The 22,864-nt window shown below is 39.1% G+C and overlaps 2 protein-coding genes across 3 annotated transcripts; one reads left to right on the top strand and one right to left on the bottom strand.

The window, feature by feature from the left end:
- Window positions 1-1,541: 1,541 nt before the first annotated feature.
- Window positions 1,542-9,932, top strand: slc2a11a (solute carrier family 2 member 11a). The gene is given in 12 exon segments (XM_055024502.1): window positions 1,542-1,685; window positions 1,945-2,043; window positions 2,613-2,773; window positions 3,522-3,646; window positions 3,752-3,881; window positions 3,977-4,125; window positions 4,641-4,828; window positions 6,836-6,946; window positions 7,611-7,712; window positions 7,807-7,882; window positions 8,359-8,486; window positions 9,227-9,932. Coding segments are annotated over 12 exon segments (1,629 nt in total). The 3' UTR covers window positions 9,443-9,932.
- An 862-nt stretch (window positions 9,933-10,794) lies between these two features.
- patz1 (POZ/BTB and AT hook containing zinc finger 1) lies at window positions 10,795-22,705 on the bottom strand. Of its 2 annotated transcripts, XM_055024480.1 has the most exons (5): window positions 21,297-22,705; window positions 19,491-19,554; window positions 19,236-19,407; window positions 18,068-18,232; window positions 10,795-15,617 (listed from the first exon to the last, which is right to left on the bottom strand). In XM_055024480.1, exons 1-5 carry the CDS (start codon window positions 22,529-22,531, stop codon window positions 15,139-15,141), a joined length of 2,115 nt encoding a protein of 704 aa, XP_054880455.1. In that variant the 5' UTR covers window positions 22,532-22,705; the 3' UTR covers window positions 10,795-15,138. The 2 variants fall into 2 exon arrangements, with proteins under 2 accessions (XP_054880455.1, XP_054880464.1); XM_055024489.1 differs by lacking the exon at window positions 18,068-18,232.
- Between the last annotated feature and the right edge of the window lie 159 nt (window positions 22,706-22,864).

The following is a 22,864-nucleotide window of genomic DNA, read 5'->3' as shown; positions in this document are numbered from 1 at the left end:
AATTTACTCAGCAAAAGACGAATGTTGACAATATGTATTATAGTAAAATGAATAAGACAAAAACTGACAGCACCAACAAAGTTGGCTGTAGCTACAGTATGACAGACGGTTCTCCCTGTTTGACGCAGAAGTAAAACATTGTACTTGTAGGTTTGTTCAAGATGGACCCGTTTATCTGAATCTCGAATCACTTCAAGCTGTAAAGCAATGCAGGTGAATGTATAGCCTGCTTTTGTTGGACTAGACGCAGATGTTCTTAGAAACTCCAGCACTTCTGCTTGTACTTACTTTTAATTTCATTTTATTCATTTATTTATTTTTTGTTGTTGTTCAGCACTTCAAGTCTAATTTTGTTGCTTTTGTATGTGCTTTAAAATAAAAAAATGTATTTAATTTAATTTTACTTAATGTAAGACAGAAGAGATCTGAAAAGTAAAATTACGTCTGATGTCTTTACAGTATCAGCTGCTGATAAAAAGCTGCTGATGATAAACATATTACTGTCCCCTGAGTTATTCGTGCAAATGTGCTTCTTCCAGCTCTTCTACTGTAAAGGACATTGTCCATCAATAATAGAGTCCAGCAGGAGGGAGGGGTGTGAAACAGCGCCATCTGCTGGGTATGGTTGTTTAATTCATTTCAATTGAAGAGAATAAAATAGCAATTGTTGGTGACTTTTAGTCATCCATGGTCTCTGGACATGTCTTAGTTTTAGTTTTTCGCTAAATTTGGCTGTGTTGGCATAAACGAAAAATGACAACAAATCCAAACCTTTGATCAGGATGTTTTTTTTAGAGGGTGAGTATTATTTATTATTTATTTACTTATTTTAATCTTTGCTATGCTTTTCATGGAGCAATCTGCATCTCTTCAGCCTTTTTTGTCTGACTGACTTGCATTACTTTGGATTACAAGGAATGCAACTGCTGCTGAAATAAATACATTTTAGTAGCACTGAAATGTATTTATTTATTTACATCTCTTCAAGGTACTTCTTTGTCTACAAACTGGGAAGCTTTCAGTTTCCATATATCATATTTCACATTATTAGTGTCAAAAATAGATAATTGGTGTGTGAATATAGAAGTGAAAAAAAAGTTAGAAAATATATTTTGTTAAGTTCTTTGGTATTAAGAAAGGGTATTTTCTTGTGTCCAAAGGACTCATTATCCAGTATATATTTGTAAAAATGAACATAAAATATACATTGATTAAAATTTGTGCTGCTGTGAGTTTTTGATCCCAGAATATTTTCCGCAGGTTGATGTTATCCATTCATTCTGCAGTTTACTTACTGAATAAAACTCCATGTGGCTGAATATACCTATTTGAATCTGTTCTTAGCATCCTGGTTTAACTCCCACTATGCTGCATATTTTAAAATCTTTAAACTTGAAGGAAGAATATGCAGTTTTCACAGGTAAATCATTTCTGTGTTGTTCAAAGAATGCTGGTGAAGCATCATCTCACTGTTTGGCTGTTTATGTGTTAACCGGCTTTTAAACAACTTCAGCCAACCAAATAAGGCCCAACGCTGCTGCATGCAAATACATTTGGTCCACTTCTGATCAGGTTCAGGCTTCTGGGGATCAGTGTTTGCAGTCAGCCGATCTCTGCGCTTGTGCTGGTCCTCGCTGAGCCATCTTTACCTCAACTTAAAAATGACAACTTCAGGGGTGCAAAAGGTAAACAATTAATTTATTTTTATTTATTACATGTAAAGAGCTTATTTTCATGTTGCTGTTTTTTATGTTTTATGCATATTTTTATTCGAGGATTTTAGCATGTCCATGAGTGCGACACACAGCATTTTCCAAAATTTTGAGAGAATTAAACTTAAAATTGAGATTAGAGACAGTTTTGCTCTCATGATAGCCTCTGACTTCACCTTTTCTGTGTTTATATATGTCATCATGGAAGATGTTCATTTTCTTTTTCTTGCAGGGTAGTCCTCTGACGCTGGTGCTCATGGTTGCCTCTGCAGCCATCGGAGGAACTCTGCAGTACGGGTACAACCTGGCCATAATGAACGCTCCAACAACTGTAAGCTGCTTGTGTCTGTGTGAGGGATCTCCACTATAACTGCGAGTTACATTCAAACATATGTTATACAAAAACAACTGCTCTAAAAGTCCAAATTGCATTCTTTAACATGAGCCGGGGTGGATTTAAGCAGAGGATTTTTATTGCTCGCAAAAGTTTTCATTGCTTGTAAGAAGTCTGCAGCCTCTGTGACTTAATATGTGGGTCAGACAGTGATTTGGCACAAGTGAGAATTAGGTCTGTTCTGTCAGTGATTAGTCATTCTTGTAAAGTGCCCAGATATTTTGAGTGGCAAACTCTAATTCTTGAGGTGAGATTGGTTCTCATGATATTTGCTGAGCAAACTATCAGCAATGAAAAAGAGCAAAATCTTCCATAAGTTTAAACTAGAAATATACTCTGAGAAGTGAGTGATTTTGAAACATATGGGAGCATTTGTTTTGTGTGGCTCACCTTCCAAAGCATAAATGCATAAACCACGGCCTGAAATTGAGCTAACAGAGATAATAAGTGTCAGTGTTAACCATGGACCTAGCATCAAATATTGACCTTCATGTTCTCTCTTATAGTTCATTCAAACCTTCATCAATGAGACTTTCTTGCAACGCTGGGACATCCAGCTGGAGGACTACCAGGTGACTCTGGTGTGGACAATCATTGTCTCCATCTTCTCATTGGGGGGATTTGCCGGAGCGCTCATAGCTGGACCAATGACCATCCGCTTTGGGAGGTAAAGTGAATGATAGACCTGCTGCAGTCATCAGAGATCGTTCATTTACTTTCATTTTTTATCTCAGCACGTGTGGATGGTGCTCGCCTTTAAGCTTAAATGGTATTGGTAAATATATAACAATGTTCACTCTTGGTGTTTTGTTTCAACTACATCTTTTTCCACTGTCTAGCAAAAGTATTCAAGCACCCTTTGAAAATGCTGTCACGCTTAAATCACCAAACCTGCTGGGATTTTATCTGCAAAATTGTGACATGAAAGAAAAACATACATTAGTTCACACTGATCTACAAATGAAAATACAAAAAGAGTCACATACATTCATTCATCCTCCTTCACCGTTTGAGGTTGCAAGAGGACCAGACCTGCAGCTCAATGACCCAAAACACACTGAAACAGTTACAAAGGAGCGGTTTAGATCAAATCATAGCCAGGTGCAGAAAGGCCAAGTTAAAGTCCAGATCAAAATACAACTGATGGCCTGTGGTGAGATGTGAAAATTGATATTTACAACTGAATCCAATCCATCCAAACTAACATAAACCTCAAGATTTTCAAAGCTGATAAAGCTTGTTCTGGAAGGCATTGACTCAGTTGGGCTGTGTACAAATATGTACCACAATTTTAAACATTTATTTGCAAAATAAATGTGAAAATCATGTATCTTTTAACTTCTCAATTTTGTAAATTGTAAATTAAAATCTCAGCAAAACAAATACGATTGTTGTTGTTTTTCTCATCTGCAAAGGAAAAAATGTCTGCTGCTGAACAACGTTTTTCTCATGAGCGGTGCTCTCTTGGCCCTCACAAGCCGAGCTGCCGGGTCGTTCGAGATGATCATGCTCTCACGTGTCCTGATTGGAATAAACGCTGGTACGGCAATTAAACATTTTCCAGATCACCCATGCATGCCTCAGGGTAACATTCATTCATTCAGAAAGAGAGTTCATTTACAGAGAGAGCATGTTTGTTTCTCAGGAATCAGCATGAATGTTCAACCCATGTATTTTGGAGAAAGTGCACCAAAGCACTTGAGAGGGGCCGTCTCTCTGTCGTCGGCTGTTTTCACTGCTTTCGGTGTCGTCCTGGGGCAGATCGTTGGTCTCAGGTGTGCTCCTGGCATCACTAAACACGCCAGTCCAGGATTTTAAAAGTGTCTCTCTGCTTTTCAAATGAATAAACAAATGCTCTTTGTTTCTAAAGGGAGATTTTGGGGTGTGAGTCATGTTGGCAGTATCTGCTGGCCAGTAATGCTATTCCTGGCTTCATCCAGCTTCTGACCCTGCCATGGTTTCCAGAGAGTCCCAGATACCTGCTTATTGACAGAGGGGACAAAGAGGCTTGTATTAATGGTAGGTACAGTATTATGTTCAAGTGAAGTACAGTCTACATTCAGCGGCTTTCAAAAGTACTTATACCTCTTGAAACCTTTTTACGCATCATCCCATAACAACCCAAAAAAAACAGAGAACATTTGTGAAGGAAAAATGTGGAAGGATGTTTGTGAAAAATGTTAAGGATATTATATGTATAAGGAAAAAGGAGATTTGTAGAACCAGCCATCTTGCTGTAAGTACACCTGACAATCTATGTCTTTATAGGCTTTTTCAAGTGTTGCTAAAGATTCTTGGTTGTTTTTAGGTCTGTACTTTCACTGGGTTTCATAATGAATGAATATACTTTTATTTAAAGCCACAGTTTTCAATCTATGGTACACATACCATGGCTGATACCAGGGATACCTCAGACGAAATTATTATGACTGAAGGAAAAACACATTTTATTCACAGGAATACTTTTCTCTTTTTCATTCTCTCAGTATTTTCAGTATGTTTTGTGTTTTGTTTTTCCCCCCCTCTTTGGTTAGCTCTGCGTCGTTTTCGAGGCTGTGAAGTTGAGAGCACTGAGCTCGATGAGATCCTGCAGGAACAGGCAGACACTAAAGGCATGAGACCAAGGCGGCCATGGGAGCTTGTCACTGATCGCTCTGTGCGCTGGCAGCTCACCTCTGTCATCATCATCAGCAGTGCCATGCAGCTCTGTGGAAACGATTCGGTAAGCTCCCCGGTCTGGGTCTTTCACTGAGGCCTGCTGTCATGATATCAGAGACTTATAATGCAGCTGTTGGAGGTTTGGTCAACTGTAGTATTTTTTTTTTCTCACTTTTGCTAAGAAAAAAAATACAGCAATTTTTCAGGGACTTACAGTTAATGTACAGCAACATTATCCGATGTTCTTGTGGTCAGGGCTTCTTTTGATGAATGTTTGGGATGTTGGTGGGAAATTTAGAAGGATTCCTCCGAACCGCCCGGTTGAGCTGCCAAGTTTCTGTTTGGACTTTATGTTCTTTACAGTTTGTTCTCAAAATGGTTTATTACTGTGGGCAGCTGCAGAAGCATCATAGTAAATGTGTAAAAGAGCCCCAATTATTCTTATGTATGATTTCAACCATATTCTCATTTAAAAAGAAAAAAGGGAGGCAATACATCACATACATCATACTTTCCTGGAGCCTTTAGATTTCTTTTTGGAAGTTGAACAGCTATTTTCCAGAATTTACGGGGTACGTATCCAAAAAACGACGGGTTACTGTCCGCAAGTTGCAGAATAGTTTCAAAGACTTACAGATTAATTCACAGAACCTTTATGTAAATTTCTGGATTCACAGGATTTGTGTACAGACACAAACAGTTGCTTTCATACAGTTTACAAGCTACAATTTTACAAAAATGTTTTCCAAACTAACAGGAGAATTACTTTACTAGAAAAAAAAAACTTATTTTCTTAAATCTTACTGATTCTTCTTATATGTAACTTTGAAATTATTAGTACATTTGAGAACTGGCAGTTTTCTTTTACAAATATTCCATGGTTTGTCGAATAATCAAGATCCTTTCCAGAACGAGAAGTACTTTATTGAATTTTCAAGGCATTTTCAGCAACTTTTAATTGCAACTTTTTAGAACAGACAATTGTTCGTCCAAAACTACAGCAAGTGTTCTCAACTTTGCAGGTAAATTTCTGTAAGTGTAATTTCTGTAGGTGTAATTTTTCCAGAATATACCAGGTAAGACGTGCGAAGGGCACCCTAAAGTTACTATCCAAGAAATTTCTCAAATATCAAAAAAATTGTTTTGTGAAAAGGCTATGTGAATGACTGATTCTATATTTACATGTTATGTCATCAGTCCGACATAAATATAAAGTTTTGTGTGAATTCTGATATTTAAAATAAAAACAATGTAGATGAGACAAATTAGCAATGGTTCATAATAATTTTACTAAAGAAAAAAATTTAAGTATGGAGTCATGAAACTGCTCCAAAGAGTACAACAAGTTGCTCCAGTAAATGAAAGAGTGAATGGAGCTGGTTACACCTTTGGAATTGCACATTACTCTCAGGAAGTCATAAAGTTGTTTCAGGGATTTATAGTTTATTTTTCCTGGATCTTGCTGGTAGTTTACTTGAAACTTATGAATAAATTTCCAAAACTTACAGTTGCTATTCTGAAATTTACAAATTCCTCTCTTAAAATCACAGTAAATCTTTTCAGATTACTGTCTTGGACGCTATCGATACTTTTCAAGAATTTTTCCTAAACTTTAAAACTGGGCTGCATTATCTACTTTCTAGTAGAGTCCATTTACTTTTATGGATTTACAGGTTACATTTTGGGAACAGGACTGTGTAATAAAGTGAACTATTACCAGTTAATTTCTGCTCCTTACAGTCCTGCCCTTCAAGATTCCCTTTAGATTCTGGTGTATAAACTCAAAATTACATGAATGTTTGAGCTGTGTTACATGTTTTTTTTTTGTATGTTTATGATTAAATTTGTGCATCTTTGCAACATTTTAAAGCATTATGACAATGGAAAACACTATCTAAATCTTGAGTTTAAGACCTCTTAACCACATTTTTGGCAGCTTTGGGAAAGACTTTATATTAGCACAAATACTCAGAGTACAAATGTGGGCACAATCAACTTAAAAGTATTGAAACCCCATTGTGGTGAGCACTGATCCCTCGTAACATATTCACATTATATGTTCTTCTTACAGATTTACTTCTATGCATCTTACGTGTTTAAGGAGGCCGGCATATCTGAAGAGCAAATTCAGTATGTCACCATTGGGACTGGGACTTGTGAGTTCACAGCGTGTATTATGTGTGTAAGTTTCTGCCATTTAGTCTCTTGTTATACAACCTGCTGAAGGGGGAGAAAAGCTGCAGCTGGCAGTGCTTAAACAAAGGGGGGAAAGCCTGAATCAATATCTGTCTGAAAACAATTTTTGCAGCAATAAAAATTCAACTTCAAACTTATAAAGTAAAACTGAGTTTAGAAAGAAACTGCCTGCTGTAGGTGTGTATATTGCATCAGAGTATGAAGAGCATACACCAGATATGGAGTGAGTAAACCATACGTTGTCTGAAGAGGAAGATATATCACTTTTTATTTCTTTTTTACCATGTACAGTACTCAACTAATTTGATTTTCTTCGATTTCCCTGACATTTTCCTCCACATACGATCAGCTCTGTAGGTAATTTGACACATTCTGGATATTATGGTGTCATTAAAAAATTATCCACCTGACCAATCAGAACTGAGTCTCCTTCAGGATGTCTCTTTAAGCAGTAAAAGAAATAAAATCTGAGTTGAAAGATTAATGAGAAAATAGTCTAAGTCTGCTTTAACCAGCAAGTCTTAAACTATTTAAACAATGTTTTATCCATTGTGGATATCTGTTCAGTGCAAGTACATAACATGTATCAAATCTCATATGTCTGTAACAATACAAACAGAGTCTGAAAAATGCGTATTTGACCCTTTCAGAATCTGCTGGTTGAGCGTAAAGGTCGAAGGTTCATGTTGATGGGAGGATTCCTCCTCATGACCATCTGGGCCATCGTCTTCACCATCGCTCTGTCATTTGAGGTAATCGGCATCCGCTCCAACAAATCTCTGCAGATTTTACTTGTAATTATTTTTATCCTTTTGTTGAAAACAAGATGCTTCTTTTTTCAAACAGCAGTCTGTGTCTTGGATGTCTTACCTGAGCATGGGCTGCATCTTCACTTATATTCTCAGCTTTGGGATGGGACCAGGTAAGCTGAACAAAATGCTTTCCTCAAGTTAAAAGCCTAAATAAAATCTGTGTTTTTTAAACCTTTTGCAGCTCATCCCTAAATATGCACAAATGTATGTTTTTTCTCCAAGTCTTAAAGACCAGTAATGCTGCAAAATAAGTTTTCTAGCATAATATATCTGCACTCATGCAATCTCACTGTATTATATCTGCTGTGCTGTGTCTACCCTGCAGTATAACCAGTTGATGAAATAAAGATTATTAATATTGTATTCTTTGTAATCTCATTACCCAAAGTGTAAGTGAATCAAAGCTATTTGCTTCAAAAAATCTGAATAAGCTGGAGATGTAACAGGGGATGTGTTTTAAAATAAATGCTAAAAATACTTCTTTTCTACTCTTAGTTTGTGCCTCACACCTTAAAAATTCAAGTAAAATTTAATACACTTCCTAAACTGTGCTTTTTCTTCTACTCTCTCTCTCCCTCTCTCTCAGCTGGAGTAACCGGCGTTCTTCCCACTGAGATCTTCAATCAGACGGCGCGGCCAGCTGCATACATGATTGCTGGCTCCATGATGTGGCTCAACCTGTTCATCGTTGGGATGATCTTCCCGTTTCTGGTGGTCAGTCTGCAGCCTTTATCCCTTCATTTAAAACTTCCGCTGCACAGGTAGTTCATGTAGTTTAAAAATGAAGTGATTCACACCTGGGAAAATACTTGTAAAAGAAAATACATCACTGTTGCATAAGGTGAGGAAGGAAACTGAAATGCACATCTCACACATAGTTCGTTGGAAACTTATGAAACTGCTCACTATGCAAAGGAGCTAGACTTGGAAATTACTATGTCTTCTGTTTTTGTTTTGCTTTTTAAAGCTAAAAAAAATCAATATAAAAAAGCTAACAAGAGTAAAACTCTTGAAACTAGATAAATTATATATATATTTTTTTAAATTCTTTGATTCAAGCTAATGGGCTTTTTAATGATATTTGAACTCAAACAACAGACGTTAACATGTGTGACTTTATAATCTACTAATAAAAAAGATATTTGAGATTAGATTTTACTATATTTTAGATTATTTTTGTATATTTATCAGATTTAAGCCAAATATTGAACCTCGAGGTATTTCCTGTAATCACTTCACAACACACTATAAATCCTAGGCCTCAATCTCTGCAGAATTAAGAACAGCAATAATTTTAAGTGTTTTGGTTGGTTGGTTGATTGGTTGGTTGGTTGGTTGGTTGGTTGGTTGATTGGTTGGTTGGTTGGTTGGTTGGTTGATTGGTTGATTGGTTGATTGGTTGGTTGGTTGGTTGGTTGGTTGGTTGGTTGATTTGTTTTTTGCTATTATTGCAGAGTGGACTGAGTGAATACTGCTTTGTGCCTTTCGGAGCCATCTGCCTGTCGTCCGCTCTGTACATCGGCCTGTTTTTACCAGAGACGAAGGGAAAATCTCTGTCAGTCATCACAAGCGAATTCCACAGGATGAACTTCAAAGGCCAAAACGACAGAAGTTTGGAAATTCAGACTCAGTACAAGCTGGGCGAAGTGTGTCTTTCCACAGCCTTATAGGCAGACTATTTACTGCTGTAACAACCAGTCCACTGTGTGCTTGATGTTATTAATATATTAATAAACTGTTGGTGAATCACCAGCAGGGTGTTTCTGCCTAAAAGTTAACCTAAATATAGAAATATAGTCTCCATTTGTCAACAAACAAAACTGACAACATTTTATTTAAAACCATTTCAGTTTAAAATTTCAAACCAGTGAATGTTCATTTGATATTCTTTTTTTTTTTATTATGACTGAAACAAAACCTGTTTTAATTATGTTTCCTGCATGGCTTTAAAAAACAACATTTTTTCTGTTTATTAAGAATGTTATGAAGGTATGTTTCTGAATTATTATGTTCATTTGATCCATGATGTTGGAGTTGTTTGCACTTGTAAATATGAACCCATTATGCAACTATTGCTGCTCTGAGCCATAAACTGTCTTGTCTTGAATTCTTCCATGAAAACAAATGTTTGTGTGTTTAACATAATAAAATTCTATGAACAAATACTGTCAATCAAAACCAGTCTGTGTGAAGTTGTGATTAGACAATTTATTTGTAACAAATAAATAGTACAAATTTACTTGTTAAATCCTCAACATTGACTAAGACTGTTATTCTACTTTTAAGTATATTTTTCTCAATCACTCATATTACACTTAAACATATGAAACACTTTTCTTCTAAAAGCATTTTCTTCAAACAAAATGTTTTATGTAATTGTCACTTTTCTTCTGAAAGTGTCTGCTAGGGCCATGCATAACTACACTAACTATTATGTACAACCCGTGTCATTAATTAGATAATTGCTATTAAAAGTCTAAATTCTGCAGAGAATTTGCATGAAGAAATTTGCCACGTTTCCAAAAGCGAAGTGGTGGATACTTCTCCATCTGTATGTGAAATCTGGAAGGGAACTAGCACTCAAAATAGCTGCAGCTGTAATTGCAGCATTGGTGCTTCTACAAATTAATGATATGGTTACGTATGCAAACTTCAGTTCTTTGTAAAATGATGAAAAACATTCTTCTTGTTGCACCAGAATTTTGTGCTAGTCCGTCTCCTTACCATTCGCTACATAAGTTGCTGAACATGCCGTGCATGTGAGCACTAACATGATTAGCAATGCATCACCTATTGCAACTCATCCTGTTCTTCAGGATCTAAACCGTACAGCAGGTGACACTTTGATACAAAAATTAATCCTGCCTGTCTTTTTCTCCTTTTCCATTGTATGTTTTTATGTTTGTGTGCAACAGCAAGTCCAGCTCTGAGTCTTAAAAAAAAACAAAACAAAATGAAAGCTTCCAAGTGGCATAATCAAAGTACAGGCAAAAATAACTACTTAATAATCACAGGACAAATGTTTGGAGATTTTCAGCTGCAATTTATTTGATTCTCATCTCTGAACCAAGAATTTGAGACGAGACTCAATAACAGAGTACAAAAACAAATATCTATAGAAAAGTAAGCTCATAATGAAATATGTCCAGACGTCATAACAAAACACAGAGTTCAAGTGTTTTTAAGAGCAATCCCGTCGAGTACAATGATAAAATACCAAGGTAACATATTGTACATCTTGCGCTTTTTATACAAAAGTGTCAATGCAAGTCACTCTGTACAACTTTTACCTTTACAAAAGAAAAAGGACCATTTTATTTTCATTAATCCACTGCTGAGCACAATCAGTATTTGGAAGGCACTTTGCAACAGACAAAAAGCAGAAAGCAAAACAATTAATTCATATCATAATTCAATTTTGGGAAAGAATAAACAGATCATATATCCCTAATGTCTAAAACAAAGGTTTATTACTTCTTTACAGCATATTCCAGGTGTTTTAAACAGTAAATGTAACGAAACCTTTAAATCAGGAAATACCAGTGCAGAATGGGTAAAAAAGAAAAAGAAAAAAGCTTGGTCAAAGAGTCGAGCAGCTGGCAGTGTGAGCGCTACCACGGCAATGTGATAGATAGTTCAGTGTAACTAATATAAACGACTACAGCCACCAACCAGTGATCGACATTCAGTCCCCAGTTAAGCTTGCATGCCTGAACTTCACACTTCAGGTGGCCATAACTTAACGTCCCTCCCAACAACACAAGAAACTAAACAATAATATGTACAAAACTCACCACTTACAAACACAGATCAAACAGGTTGGTTCATATATTTATCTATTTATATATATATTTATAAAGAGAAAGAGAGAGTGAGAGTGTGTGTGTGTGTGTATGGAAGTTATATACACTTGTTACAATCACAATATAGCCATAAATAATATAGGAATGTACTAAAATAGTCAAATAATTAACAGCATACACTGAGATCCATCATCCACTCATCACATACACGCACCGTCAGCCCTTCACTGCTAGACTGAGTCTGATTTGCATCGCAATACACGCCTTCAACAAAAAATAAACGAATGTGAGAATAAATCTGACGCGTGAAGTTTAGTGGGTGCTTCGCAACCATACAGACAATAACAGAGCGAAACTCTGTGCTCGAAAAGTTTCATTGTACTTCAGCTTCAAATATTTACAGGAAAACGTGAGGGAGGCGAGTCGTGATTAGGGAGGCGAGTCATGATTAGGGCTACAGTGGAGCAGCAACTAGATAAATCCAGAAATGCAGTAGAATCAGGTGCTTTTGAGGAAGAGCCAAATAACTTAAAACATAAATGTTTACTGGCTTTTATTCCTGCTGAGCTTTGAGTGATGAGTAAACCAAACTGAGGGTTTGAAAATAAACTGACTGGATGTGATCTTAACCATTGATTTACAGAACGTTTGATGCCTTTTGACATGAATCAAGCTTACCCATTAAAATATGTTGCATAATTCCTCATGTCCCCATAAAAAAGAGGTTTTCAATCAACTGCTTGTTTGACTCTGCCACATGAACGCATCGCGTAACTCTCAATCGTGTAACATCAAACCAAAGAAAGCAGCCGCTAATGTAAAGAGACTCATGGCAAACAGGATGCAGCACAAATGGCTCTGAGCGCAAGATGAAGAGGAAGAGGGAAAGTCCAGGTGATGAAGGTGTAAAACCATTGACCAGGCGGCTCTGTCAGCTGCGACTCGTTCCCTCGGCGAAGTGTCCCGACACCTCTTCCACAACACGCATATTCACGCCTCCGTTTACCATAAATTAAAGTGAAAACACAAGAATAAAACAAGATTTGACAGTAAATTAAAAAGAAAACAAACCACAAAACTCAGGGTATGAATAAGTTATTAAAATATAATCTACATCTTTTAAAATATATAAGGAAAATATACCTGATCTTGGTCCCCGTTTCATGCATTTAACTCATTCAAGAAACTAACACAAAGACTCTGCCATTATCCAGACCTTCTATTTAAATCGGACTGCGAATCCCCGATTTCCTCTTTCAGTCTCCTCCTCTGTTTGGATGAGTTTTAGTAAAATTAAGAAACATAATCAAAGTAGGACTTCAGGTTTAGCAGTATCAAATAGAGAGGATTTTTTAAAAAAAAGAATCAGATCATTGTCCCTTTAATAAACTCTAGCCACGTGTCTAAATTTAAATCAATCCATGACTTTTCTTCCTTGAATTTTTTTTTTTCGTCCTTTTAGACAATTTCATGAGCACATAAAACATAAACAAAGAGAATCCCTTTGAAAAGTGCTTCTTGACTGCATGAGGGTGTTCAACAACTGATATTTCTGAAAACACAATATACAGCAGTCCTGGTACAGACGAGTGAAAACCCTTAATGTAAATTCATCTCCATCACAGCAGCTTAATCTCAATACTAAGTAAATCCAATATTTGAGTTTGTTTTTCTTTCCTCCAACTCAGTTTTAAAAATAATGAACAAAATATCTTATCTAATTTTTATGCAGTAAAAATTACAAATATTTCATTAAACTAATATAATATTAACATAAATTTACATTTACTTCAGACTTCTTGTCCTGAGGTATACAAACAGTGTGACGGACTCATTTCTCTTAACAGCTCTGCAATATGGAAAGACATCCAACATATGTTGATCTTCAGAAGTCTACAAAAATAGTTACTAAACTTTGTTCCACACCAAAAGTCAGTTACGTTAAAGAATTAACTACAACTGGAACAAAGAAAGGTGAACGAGGACCGATTTTTATCTTGATAAAACTCAACGTTTGACATACTCTGTTGGTTACCTTAACCTGAACCATGTGCTTAGATCAGATGACAAACATTAAGCTATTAAGCAAAAAAAGAAAAAAACACTCCAGGTGTAAAATAAAGGTATGGTGGAGGATCTGTGATACTGTGGGTCTGTCTCTCTTCCATCAGGCCTAGAAACTTTGGCATCATGAACTCTTTGAGATACCATGATGATTAACAAATGAAATGAGAACAGAAATGATGCATTTGAAACATAATCCTCAGTCTCCATGGTGAGACTGAGTCACCCAGACCTAAATCCTACAGAAACATTGTGGGAAGAGCTGAAGAGGCGACAGCATGAGAGAGAACCTCTGAACAGCCTGGAGAGATTGTGTGAAGGGGAATAGCCAAAGATCCATCCTCTTACTGAAAGTTAAGACTTCACTTCCCCTATATACACACTTTTCAAGAGTTAGTAATGACTGCCTAATCTCAGAAACTAAAGAGAGTTTAAAATGTGAACCCTATTGAGTTGTTCTGAAATAAGAGTCACATGGGACCATTAGATGAAAATCTTCAATGCAAGTGTCTTTTACTCACAAATGACGTTGGAAATATGTGTTATTTATTCTGAATGGATCTCATAGAAAACTCAGTGGGGCAATGTAGAAAACAACTGATATTTCTGGAGTACTTCACTGTATTTTTAGCTTCCAATTAACATTTTATTGTTAAAACTGTTCAGTTTTTAACTTGACTTGAGCTAGAAGAAGTATTTCTTTTTTTTTTTTTGTTATTTAGGAGATCAATTAGGCACCAGAAAAATTGATTTAAAAAAGTAATTGGAGAAGTATGCCACTTGAAAGCCTTTTTTTCCCCATCTTTTTTGGTGCTGCTGCAATAACAGATGAATTTATTTTAAGGTTAGTTTTGAATCTTTACCAGGGTGATGAGCCGATTGGGTGCTGCATCCCAAATAGTGTCAGCCTGTTAGGCATGTTTCATCTTAACAATGTAACATAAAAAAACAACACTGAAGCCAATTTAAATTCCCATCTCGAAAACAAAATGACGTTTACATGAATCTAAATATAAGCCCTGCTGTTGCTCTGAGGTAAAGACATCTGTGATTGCTGGGATGGCCAAGGATCCATTTTAAAGCTCGCGAGAGCAGCTAAAGTGAGTCAGTTAGCAACTACACCTAACAGCAATGTCAATAAGTCATCTCATGAGTAGAATATCTGTGCAGCTGAGAAAACTCAGAATAAAACCATCGGAGAAAGAAATGCAACATAACCTTCAGAGACTGACATCAGTGGGAAAAAAAACTAATTTCTTTACACACAAACTTTAAATGGTGAACACACTCCTTTTTGTCCTCTGAAAAAGTAGAAAAGTAGGACTTCAATGGCAGTTTCTGACAAAAACTCTGGATGCAGGTTAAGCAACGAGACAAACAAAAAGAGTAGTCTTGAGGCAAAGTTTTTCCCAAACACGGGGCGTTTTCTGTGGGCAACCCGGCTTTATCCTAAGAATGAAGAGGCCAAACGGCGGCCTGTAAAAGCCTCCGAGAAACCGTTACTTCCCTCCAAAGTCGATTCCACTCTGACCTGCCTCAGCGTCCACAAGAGACGAGGCGAAGGCAGACTGGACTATCTGAAAGCCAAATGACTCGAGGAGGGACATGTTTTGTTGGGGGGAGAAAGGGGACGTTAGGGAAGGTGCCATCTCGGTTAAGCCAGACCCCGGGACCCCGTGGGCCCGCTGGGCTTTGTGAACTCGGTGCTGGTGCTTGTTGAGGTAGGACTTGGTGCGAAACGCCTGGCCACAGATCCCACAGATAAATTTCTTCTCAGGGTCTCCGTTGGCTTTAGAAGCATCTGGAGAGCCAAGAATCCCGGTGGGAGCCCCGTTGCAAGCGAGGGAGGGCATCTCAAGCTCCGGTCCGTCGGGTTTGGTCGGAGACTTGAGCTCATCGACGTTGGACAATTCCCTTAGCGAAGTATCCGACTCCTCCGACTCCAGGTGGGGACACTTGCCGGCGTTTTCCTGCCCGTCTGAGGTGAAAACAACACAGATGGCAGAGGGAAGATGAAACAGCGGAAATAGGAGACAAAGGGAGACATGGATTAGGAGACATGGGTGAAAACCAAAAAACAGATCGTGACACATCCAACTTCAAGGAACTATTCAAACAGCCAATTTAAAGCAGCAGCTGTTACATCTGAGGGGCAAACAGAGATTGCAGCTCAGCCCAGTTGCCTCAGAATCCAACAGGATTTATGCCGTTCCATCCAACCAGTAAGCCATGCTTGCTCCATGCACACCCAAATTTTCCTGCAGGATTGTATCATAATTTTTTCTTGATAATATTCACATTCACTAAACCGATTAGCACACATGAGGCAGTGTTTCCACGCACTTAATCCCTCTGATATGAACTATTGTCCCATGGGTGAGTTATTGTCCGAACAGCAACAACCCCTCCTCAGGTAGTGCTGCAAAGAAAGACGAGAATAATCCCCGAAACCTGCTGCTTCAGTTGATTCAACAATATTCAAGGGATTTGTAGTCAAACGTTGAGCTACAAATTTTATCAACAGGTCTTTGCAAAAGCATTAATGCCCAATAAACTATTCACCCTCCAGAAAACGTCAGTGTATGTTATTGGTATTTTATGTGACAGACCAACCCAAAGTAGTACATTATTGGGAAGTGGAAGGAATACTACATGAATTAGTTTCTTTTTACAAAATAATAATAACAAAAAAAAGCAATCTTGTCAATTGAGCCGAGAATGCTCAACTCATTTTACTGTGACACTTCTGAATAAAATCCAAGGTGACCAACTGGCTCAGAATACAATTCATTACTTAGTAGAGTTCATGAGGGAGTAATTCCAGCTCAGTATAAATTGAAGGCCTCAGTATTTTGTTAGGGAACATTAGTGAACTAACAGCACTATGAGGATTTTATTTCTACTGAAGGGTACCAAGAGGAACACAATTTCTGAAAGTAAGTAAAAAGAAGTCCTGTTTCCAGTTGGCAACAATCCATGAGGCCCAGCAAACGTAGGGACGGTTTTACATGAGACCAAAATAAACCTTTTGGCAAAATGATGTTTGAAGGAAAACTAGCAATCACCCTGAAAACTATGAGGCTGGCATTCTCAATATTTTGGAATTTATACTAGTTTAACAAACAATGGACAAATAATTGTCAAATTGCTGCAAACTGTAATGATATGCTGAGTATGTAGTACAATCATCTGAATCTGCAGTGGAAATATCCAAGACTTGCAGGACACCGGCCCCTGATGACTGGACTCTGAAGCCCCTGATCTAGATCAAAGCATATTCATATTCATGAAGTGGCCTAAATCCAGGTGAGTTTCTGCAGTCCACAAATGCTCTCCAGCCAAGCTGACTGAGATTGAGCCACTTGTAAATGACTGCAGTGAAAAGAGCGTCTACAAAACACATTAAGGGGGCCATAAAAACTAAAAACATTTGGCATTTTTCTTTCACATCTAAATTACACACTATTTTGTGTCAGTCTATCACATAGATTTTTTTTTAATGGAGCTTTGATTTTGTGATAAATTCTAAAACAGTAGGAATATTTTCCAAGGCACTGGACAATTATTTTGGCACCTTTTAGGAAGATGATCACTACAATTCCTCGCTTTGTGAAAATGCACATAGATGAACATAAATCTGCCTATGCTTCATTTTTTTGTCCACTCGGGGACTGTAGGTTCTCGGTGTGCTGCATCTATGCTGTGGGTTTTCTCCTGCAGAAATGTGGCCAGTGAATCCAGGATGGGCATATGGAGCACACTCCAGGACGATCATGCATCAATGTGCGTAGGTGAAGAACTGCTCACGAACCAGCCAAGCAGAAACACACACTTAACTCGGCAGCCATAGCCATGCTGGACAGCAACATACACACACAGGCGAATGTGATAAAGTTCTCGGCCATTTAAACCAGCGCTAGAGAAAATGTTGAATAATCTCATATGCTCTCAATCAATTTATTGCATAATCTAAACTCTGACTTAGCAAAAAGTAAATTGTCCTTTCAAGAAATAAAAAGTCTTGGGGGTGGGGGAGTTACTTATGAGTGGATGCAGTGAGTGGTATCATTATTTCTGCCTCCCAGATAAATGACCACAAGTATGCTGGTGTTTGCAATACTTTTCCAGCTCTGATTTACAGTCGACTGCAACATATCAGCAGTGTAAAAGTCAGCTTTTTATGTGGACCTTTAAAAAAAAAAAAAAAAACTGTTCTGGACATAAAGTACAGAAAGTGTTCTCACTGTTCTTTGCAAGTGAAGATGCGATGGTGAATGTTTAAAATAAAAAGCATGGAAGCAGCAACTGAGGCGTGCCCAAGTTAAAATACATGGCGAGCTTGCAGTTTGATTTCTCTGTAAGTAATGCCAGCTAAAAACATGACATCAAGCTGTGGAGGTAGTAGGAGGCGAGCGGGCGACTGCTTGCCTTCCAGTGAGCACTGGCGTCCCGTTTGGTAAGGGGTGCCGTTGTGCATCTGGAGCTGCAGCTCCCCCCTGGGATCAGGGAAGGTGTGCATTGTGCCAGAAGTGGGCAGTGATGAGCCATGGTGTGTCTTTATATGAACCTTAAGGTAGGATGCAGTGGAGAAACCTGAGGCCAAAAACACATAAAAAAAAAAAAACAAGGCAGTTGCTCGGTACAGTCAAAGCCTTGGGTGTAAGAGAGGTTCCTTCAGTAACAGCAAGCTAACTTCTTGATTTGTGGGTCAGGAATAACTTCAAAATTTAATAATGGTTCAAACCAACAACTGAAAACAACAAACCTCCAGCCACCAAATGTAAATAAGTCACCAACACAAAGCCTCGTAGCTCTGCTTCCGACTGCAGCACACAGTGCCCAGCAAAAGGATTTACATTTCATCACAATACAACCACAAACTTGTATAATGACTTGTATTTAATACATTCTTTAAAGATTTTATGCAACAGACCAAGTACTGCAATATTGTGACGTGGAGGAAAAAGAAGTGAGCTGGTTGGTGAAACTGTTTGTACGCAGCAAGAAGGTCTCGGGTTTGAGTCCCTGCCTGCAGTTTTCATAGTCTCCCAAAATATGAGTGTGTGTTCTAAATTGTGTGCAATTATATGTTTGTCACATAAATATAAAAAAAATTGTGGTTGTAAGTGGAAAATAAATGTTGCAAAGTTTATAACATTGTAACCAACTATTCTCCAAGCAACGCATGACACTGTTAACTTAAATTTCACCCCTATGGATAAATAAAATGCACAAAGACACAAAATAAGTCATAATAAAACCTACAATCCAGACTCAAAAACGACCATCGTGAATCAGACGAGGAGAACTCATACAACGTCTGCTCCAGACCTGGAAAGAATGTATCAAGTTGAACTGGCTCTGCACCACAGTGAGGAGTCATTTGACAAGAGCCTTCAATGTGTATTTTTAGACATTTGATTAATTTCAGCTCTGATAACCAGGAGACCAAACACAGTCCATTTCTGGAATAATTGAATAAAACACTTTTGAGCGGTTCCTTTTCCATATTTAGTCCAACAAGTCGACGTAAATCTCAAAATATATAAAGCGCAACTCAAGATTTGCAACTGTTGAAGGTTTTCGTAGCAGTTACCTTTATTGCAAATGCCACAGTAGTTGTGAGTTCCCTCGCTGTGTTTCTTTAGGTGGTCCGTCATGTATGCGGCTCGCAGGAACTTCCCACAAACTTTGCAGGGAATTTTGTCCTCGTGGCAGGCGAGGTGCGACCGGAGGCGATCTCTCGTCGCGAAGGAGGCATTACAAATCTGAAGCACACAGAGGTGCAGACATAAACACTCGTATGTCGCCGTTAAACTCGAAGGTTTTTGCGATAAGTGCTGATGGTTACCTGGCACTTGTGGGGTCTCTCTGTCGTGTGCACTTGTTTAATGTGTCCATTCAGGTGGTCAGGTCTGCAAGCAAAGTGCAAAAAATATGAAACTAGTATGATTTTTACTGCAAAAACAGCATTAATTGTTGTAGATCACAATGACATCTACAATGAATGTTAAACACAATTTGCACAGGATTGTGTTTTCTCCACAGGAGCTGACGAATTTCTACACCCAATTTAATTTATTGTGAACCACAGATCGACTTCAAATACAACAAACATGTCTCCTTAGTTGCAGCAGGTTTTCAATGTAAAAAGTAATCTTAAAGACATAATTTAGAGATAAAAATCTGTGCTCTTCTCACAACTCGTCTAGATTATCGCAATTCATTTATGCTGGGATCAGTCAGATGGTTTCAAAATTATGGAGCAGATTGCCATTAAATATAATACAAGCATCCTCTTTCCTATTTTTGAGTCTCGTAAAAGCTTTCTTTTTTTTTTTAAATGTGCTTCATAAATATTTGTAAAAATGAACTTTAAAATAGGAAACTAGTTTACACTTCTGAATAAGATTAACTGCTGATCAAATGGGTGGGAAAAAAAAGGCATCAATTCTAAATCTTTGTCCTCCTGGACTGCTGTCCTTCCCATTTCAGATGTTTCTCTGCAAATTGAAATGATTGCATTACCTCCACAGCCACCAAGCCTGTTAATCACTAATTCATTTAAATCAGGTGTTTGGCAGCAGGGAACCAGCTAAAATATGCAGAGCACTGATTTCTAAGGAGAACTGATGAAGAAAAGAAATTGAAATAAGGCGACTTGGAGACACAGACCTGAAAGATTTTAAAACAGTTTTTTTATACGGAGCTTGTGAAGGCGTTCCTCAGTTGTTAATGAAGAAATCCCTAGTGCAGCTGGACTGGACTCTGCTTGATGTCGGCAACAAGGGATGCAGGATTTTAGATCATGTTTTCTTGTGTTTAACAGGATTTTAATTAAACCTCAGGGAAAGGCACTGGGGTGACCTGAGTTTTAATGCTGCGCTGCTCCTCCCCCACATGTTGCTGTGCACTGCTGGCAAACTGGCTGAAAGAATACTGCCATTCGATTCCCTTATTTATAACACACATTCAGAAATTTCACCCAACACAAAATGTGGGCTTCATGCTACTTTTTTTTTTTTTTTTTTACTTACAATTGTGTGTCAAATTCAAAATAAGTATTGCGTAATAAATAACTTTGGGTTGTATTGCTGTATTCTAACAGGAGTGAGAATACTTTACGCTGCATATCACAACATTGTTTTAACTTTAGTAAACATTTTTAAAGTGCATCCAAGACTGTAATGCAAGTCAAAATGTGTCTTATTGTATGTATTAAGCATTGTTGTTTCTTAATTTTGTTGGTTATAGTTTGAAGTCAGTCAGTAATTATGTAATAAAAATATTTTTACAACAAGACCAATAAAAGTATTTTAATGCTAAACTATCAAGCACATTGAAAAGTATGTCATGTTCTTGTAAATTAATTCAATACTTTGCAAAGGGTTCCTTAATATTAACTACTGGATGATGGCGTGGAGGCCTTGTGCCTGATGCTTTTGCACCTTTTCCTTCCACTAAACTTTATATTATTATGCACGATATCAAGGTCATGTGGTTAATCCCATGTGGAGGCTTGTCAGTGACTGGAGTTGTGCTATTTAAAAAAAAAAAATCATTTACAACACTTTACACGGCCCTGGTTCTTGGTTATATAAACATTCAATTCTGTCGGAACCAGCAGCAGCTGTTCTCACCGTGGGGTCCAACTCACCTGGAGAAACCCTTCCCACAGCTTTGGCACACATACGGTTTGCCAACCGAGCCGTCGTGGGACCGAACATGGTACGACATCCGGTCCTTGCGCTTGAACCGCAGCCCGCACACGGGACACGCGTACGGCTTCTCCCCGGAGTGGGACAGCTTGTGTCGGTTCAGGTGATACACGTCCCGGAAAACTTTCCCGCAAATGTCACAACCCACGTGCCGCCTGGTCCGCTCCCGCTTGCGGTTGTTGTCCAGCGCCAGTCCTCCGGGTAGCTGCACCCCGTTTTCCAGCAGGCCGGACTGCGATAGTAAAGACAGACCCCCCGGAGCCGACAGGCCGTCTCCGAGGCTGTGGACGCCCCCGGTGGAGGCTCCGTGCTGCGCTTCGTGGTTCTTTAACCGAGACGCTTCTGTGAAAGCTTTCCCGCAGGCCCCGCAGGGGAACAGCTGTCCGTTGTCCTTCTGGTTAATGTGATTAAAGTGGACAGCCTCCTTCTTCGGTCTCCCTCTTCCTCGCTTGGATCCAGGCGAGCCAGCGTCGTGATGAAACATGCTCCCCGTGATTTCCGCCGACGGGGACATAGAAAGTCCTTCGACAGGCTCCAACATCGGCACCGACGACTCGCAGCCGTCCTCCAGCAGCACTGCTGGCGTGTCTCCGCTCTGGTCCAAATGCATCTGCGTGCTGTTCACAAAGCCCTGGCCGTTTAACAATATACCCGTTCCGTTCACCAGGTCCGGCGGAGCCACGGGGAAACCCAGCTCCGTGGCCCCCGCGGCCTGGAAGAGGCTGGCCTCTCCTCCCCGGGTGGTCGGGACGAGGATCTGGACGTTGGACTGCTTGATCACCTCCTGACATATCTCGATGACGGACCGCATCAGCAGAAACTTGGCGGCCGTCATCAACTCCGGGAAACACTCCAGCCGAACCACGATCCTGGAGGTGTACGCGAAGTCCAGGATGTCTTTGAAAACTTTCGGGCTGATCGTGTGCATCTCCAGCTCCTTGGCGTCGCCCTCGCCCTCCGTCTGACGGCCGAACACCGACTCGAAGTACTCGCTGCAGGCGGCCAGCACCGCTTTGTGAGCGGGGAAGCTCTCCTCGCCGACGCGCAGGATCACGTCGCAGAACCTGCCTCCATCTTTCCTCTGAACGTTGAGGTTGTGTAGCATCTCCGCGCTGTGCTTGCTCACCTGGTAGGTGTACGAAGAGGTCCAAGACGGCTCCGCTACCTTCTCCATACCGAATTCATCAAACAGCAACGGTCGCTGGCGTCGACCGACGGAGAACTGACAGATTACGCTTTTACGGTCTCGATCCACCGAGGCCAGCTAGCTAGAAAAGCCCGAACCAGCCGCCCCTCCCGTCGCTTTAGCATCTACCGTTAAACGTTAGCAGCAGCAGCAGGGGAAAAATGGCAGCCCCCCAGCTTCCTGTGAACTTTGGCCCTGCTTTCTTAAAAGGGTGGGGGTCGCTCTTGTTTGGCTTGTAAATGCTCGTGTAGTTTTATACCAGCTGAACATATTTTCATGTTTCCTGCTTTCAAGGTTGGCTGCTTCGAGGCGTTGCACCGC

This window comes from Poeciliopsis prolifica, unplaced genomic scaffold, assembly GCF_027474105.1.
Source record: "Poeciliopsis prolifica strain line A6 unplaced genomic scaffold, Auburn_PproV2 SCAFFOLD003, whole genome shotgun sequence".
In the NCBI taxonomy this organism is placed as follows: domain Eukaryota; kingdom Metazoa; phylum Chordata; class Actinopteri; order Cyprinodontiformes; family Poeciliidae; genus Poeciliopsis; species Poeciliopsis prolifica.
This window is presented reverse-complemented; position numbering and strand designations above follow the sequence as displayed.

Coding starts and splice junctions, on each gene's coding strand:
- patz1 (XM_055024480.1), bottom strand. CDS start 22,531: ATGGAGAAGGTAGCGGAGCCGTCTTGGACCTCTTCGTACACCTACCAG. Junction 19,555..21,296: donor TGTGGGAAGGGTTTCTCCAG/GTGAGTTGGACC, acceptor CTTTGCTTGCAG/ACCTGACCACCTGAATGGAC. Junction 18,233..19,235: donor CTGTGGCATTTGCAATAAAG/GTAACTGCTACG, acceptor TTTTGGCCTCAG/GTTTCTCCACTGCATCCTAC.